The sequence below is a fragment of the Lotus japonicus genome, chromosome 2, assembly GCF_012489685.1.
Source record: "Lotus japonicus ecotype B-129 chromosome 2, LjGifu_v1.2".
Lineage (NCBI taxonomy): Eukaryota > Viridiplantae > Streptophyta > Magnoliopsida > Fabales > Fabaceae > Lotus > Lotus japonicus.
The window spans coordinates 32030158-32032820 of NC_080042.1; the positions used below are offsets into that span (position 1 = coordinate 32030158).

The 2663-nt window shown below is 34.4% G+C and overlaps 1 protein-coding gene across 1 annotated transcript; it reads left to right on the plus strand.

Moving 5' to 3' along the window:
* The first annotated feature begins 279 nt into the window (after positions 1 to 279).
* On the plus strand, positions 280 to 2450 carry LOC130735343 (putative BPI/LBP family protein At1g04970). Its single transcript, XM_057587382.1, has 4 exons — positions 280 to 539; positions 1141 to 1204; positions 1646 to 1997; positions 2264 to 2450. Exons 1-4 carry the CDS (start codon positions 503 to 505, stop codon positions 2411 to 2413), a joined length of 603 nt encoding a protein of 200 aa, XP_057443365.1. The 5' UTR covers positions 280 to 502; the 3' UTR covers positions 2414 to 2450.
* The last annotated feature ends 213 nt before the right edge of the window (positions 2451 to 2663 follow it).

Sequence of the window (2663 nt, forward strand, 5' to 3'; positions counted from 1 at the left end):
TACCTTAGTCAAAGCCAATGTATAATTGTATATGTACCTATTGCTCTTCATATTTGTTTAGTTACTTTTGCGTGTGCTATAAGAAATAATAATCTTCGATGCCGTGTTTGTTCAGGTAACTTTGGTTCGCAACTCAGAAATTTCATTCAAGGTCTATACTTTCTAAAGTACTAGGTATGTGCAATTTTGAAGACTCTTAGTTAATTATGTCGTTTTGTATTTTTGTTCAAATTATTTCTTTTACTCCCATTTTGCCGTGCACTTAATGTCCACATTTAAAGCCAATGATTTTAGAAATTAGTCAAATATATAAGATTCTAAGTGTGGTGTCCAGCTGAATAAAGAGATTATCAGTGTTTGAGCTGCATCTATTGTCTGCTCAGGATGTTGTGTTGGAAGCAACATTTGCTTACGTTGTTCTGAATTCTCAAGAACAGGTGGTGGAAATATAGATGAAGTAATCAAAAGGTTGCTCACATTCATTGAATTTTTCAGAAATAACATGCTAATTACTGTGATTCCTGCAACAAATTCTAAAGGTTAGAGGCCCAAGACTTTTCTTCGAGTTTTGAAGTATTCTACTGGAGGAGTTCTTGAAGTAATTTGCTTTTTTCTTCTTCCTATTTGTTTGGGATATGCTTGATTTTGGAGCCTCTGTTGTGTTTTAGCTAGTGATCCCCCCAATTCCCCCTTTAAATCAAATGCATAGAGTAGCTAGAGATCCCTCTTAAGCTTTTGAGTATTACTGCAGTTGTTTTTCAGTTTTTGGTGTTCGATTTAGGAAGATTCATGACCCTCCTGTTAGGTAGAGAGGACAGCCGTGCCTTGGCAGCTTTGGAGGGTGTTGTTATTAGTTATAAGTTTTATGCTTCTTGTTTTATCATTAGTCTTCGTTTCTGTTGTATTTTTGTTCTGTTGTGTTAGGCTCCTTAGTTTACTAGTTAGCCTTCTATATTTTAGAAGTGTGATATACTGGCAGAGTGGCAGTGCTTGATTAACTTATTTTGGTAATTGACATGTCTCAGTCACATTGATGCAATCTCTCAAATCAGTTCACATGTTGTGTCATATTTATTTCAGTTACCCTTGCATAATTAATTTTTGATGACATGAAGGCTTACCAGTTAGTTCTTCTTGTAGATCCAGCTGTTACCAGAACCAAAACACCAAGCCAAGAGGAACCAGTACAGCTTTTAAGATCAAGGTTTTTTTACTCAGGCACTCAGAAATACTACACACATGTGCTTTTCAATCAATAATATCCCTCACTCGGTTGTGTTGTGCTATGTTTGGAAGGTTAAAGGCATGCAAGTAGGGCTTACAGTAAATTTAAAGAACCAAGAAGGAACTCTTAAGTTGAGTCTCTTAGATTATGGATGTTATGTGGGAGATTTATCTATAAAATTGGATGGCGGGACAGCTTGGCTTTACCAATTGCAAGCAATCTTCTTAAACCATGTTATTTTTTTATAACTTTTCACATGTTCTTTCTGGAGAACTCTTCTTTGCTTATTTGTGATCAGTGTTCTCAAATTCCCATGGAAATGCTAACTTTCAAACATTAACTGATAACACAACAATCATTAACTTCTATATAAATTTAATGAAGATATTATGTCATTAACTTTCTTCATGTTCATTTCAGGCTAGTAGATGCTTTTGGAGGGAATATTGCATCTTCAGTAGAAGAGGCTGTTTCGGAGAAAATCAATGAAGGGATAGCAAAGCTTGACAAGTTTTTGCAGTCTCTTCCAAAGCAAATCCCACTAGACAAAACTTCTGCACTAAATGTTTCTTTTGTCGGCAATCCTGTGTTGAGTAATTCCTCTATAGCTATTGCAATTAATGGTTTATTCACAGAGAGAAGTGAAGTTGTAGAATCTGAAGGTTATAAGAAAGGATTTAAGATTTCCTCTGCCTGTGGTGGTTTACCAAACATGATAAAGGTTTCACTACATGAATATGTGATCCAATCTGCTAGCCTGGTTTATTTCAATGTAAGTAACTTTACTTCTTATACGCCTTAGTCCAATAACAGTCTTTTTACTTTTTATTTTCATTATTCTGAGATCTATGTTGGGTAGTAGCTTCTTAGAATCTGTTGCATAGGAGCCAAGCAAAAAAAAGTGACAGAATAGTGCTGATTCAGTTTTATAGACTAGTTGGATAGCTTCAACTAACTGTTCCACCTCAAGCATTTACGTCACATTATTAGAGAATGCAGTCTAGTTTAATAGTTTATTGTTTTTGTTCTTGTGTTCAGGCTGGTAAAATGCAATTGATTATCGATGAACTACCCGATCAGGTCATTTTGAACACTGCTGAATGCAGATTCATAGTTCCTCAATTATACAAACAATATCCATATGTATTTGACACTATGTTTTTAATTATGCTTGACATTTTACCATGACTATCTATGGATTCACTACTATGGTTATGTATGTTGATGAACATGATCTTAAATATGAAACTTCAAATCAATGTAGATTTTGAATTATTTCAATTTGGGGAAAATTATCAAATTAAATTGTTATTGTACAGGGAAAAAAAAATCTGCTAAAAAAAATTTTGTCATTTACCCAGTGGGAAATTAGCGACGGATTTTGTCCTCTCTACCATTGATAAACTAGAGAGGGAATTGATATAAAAATGACAGGTAG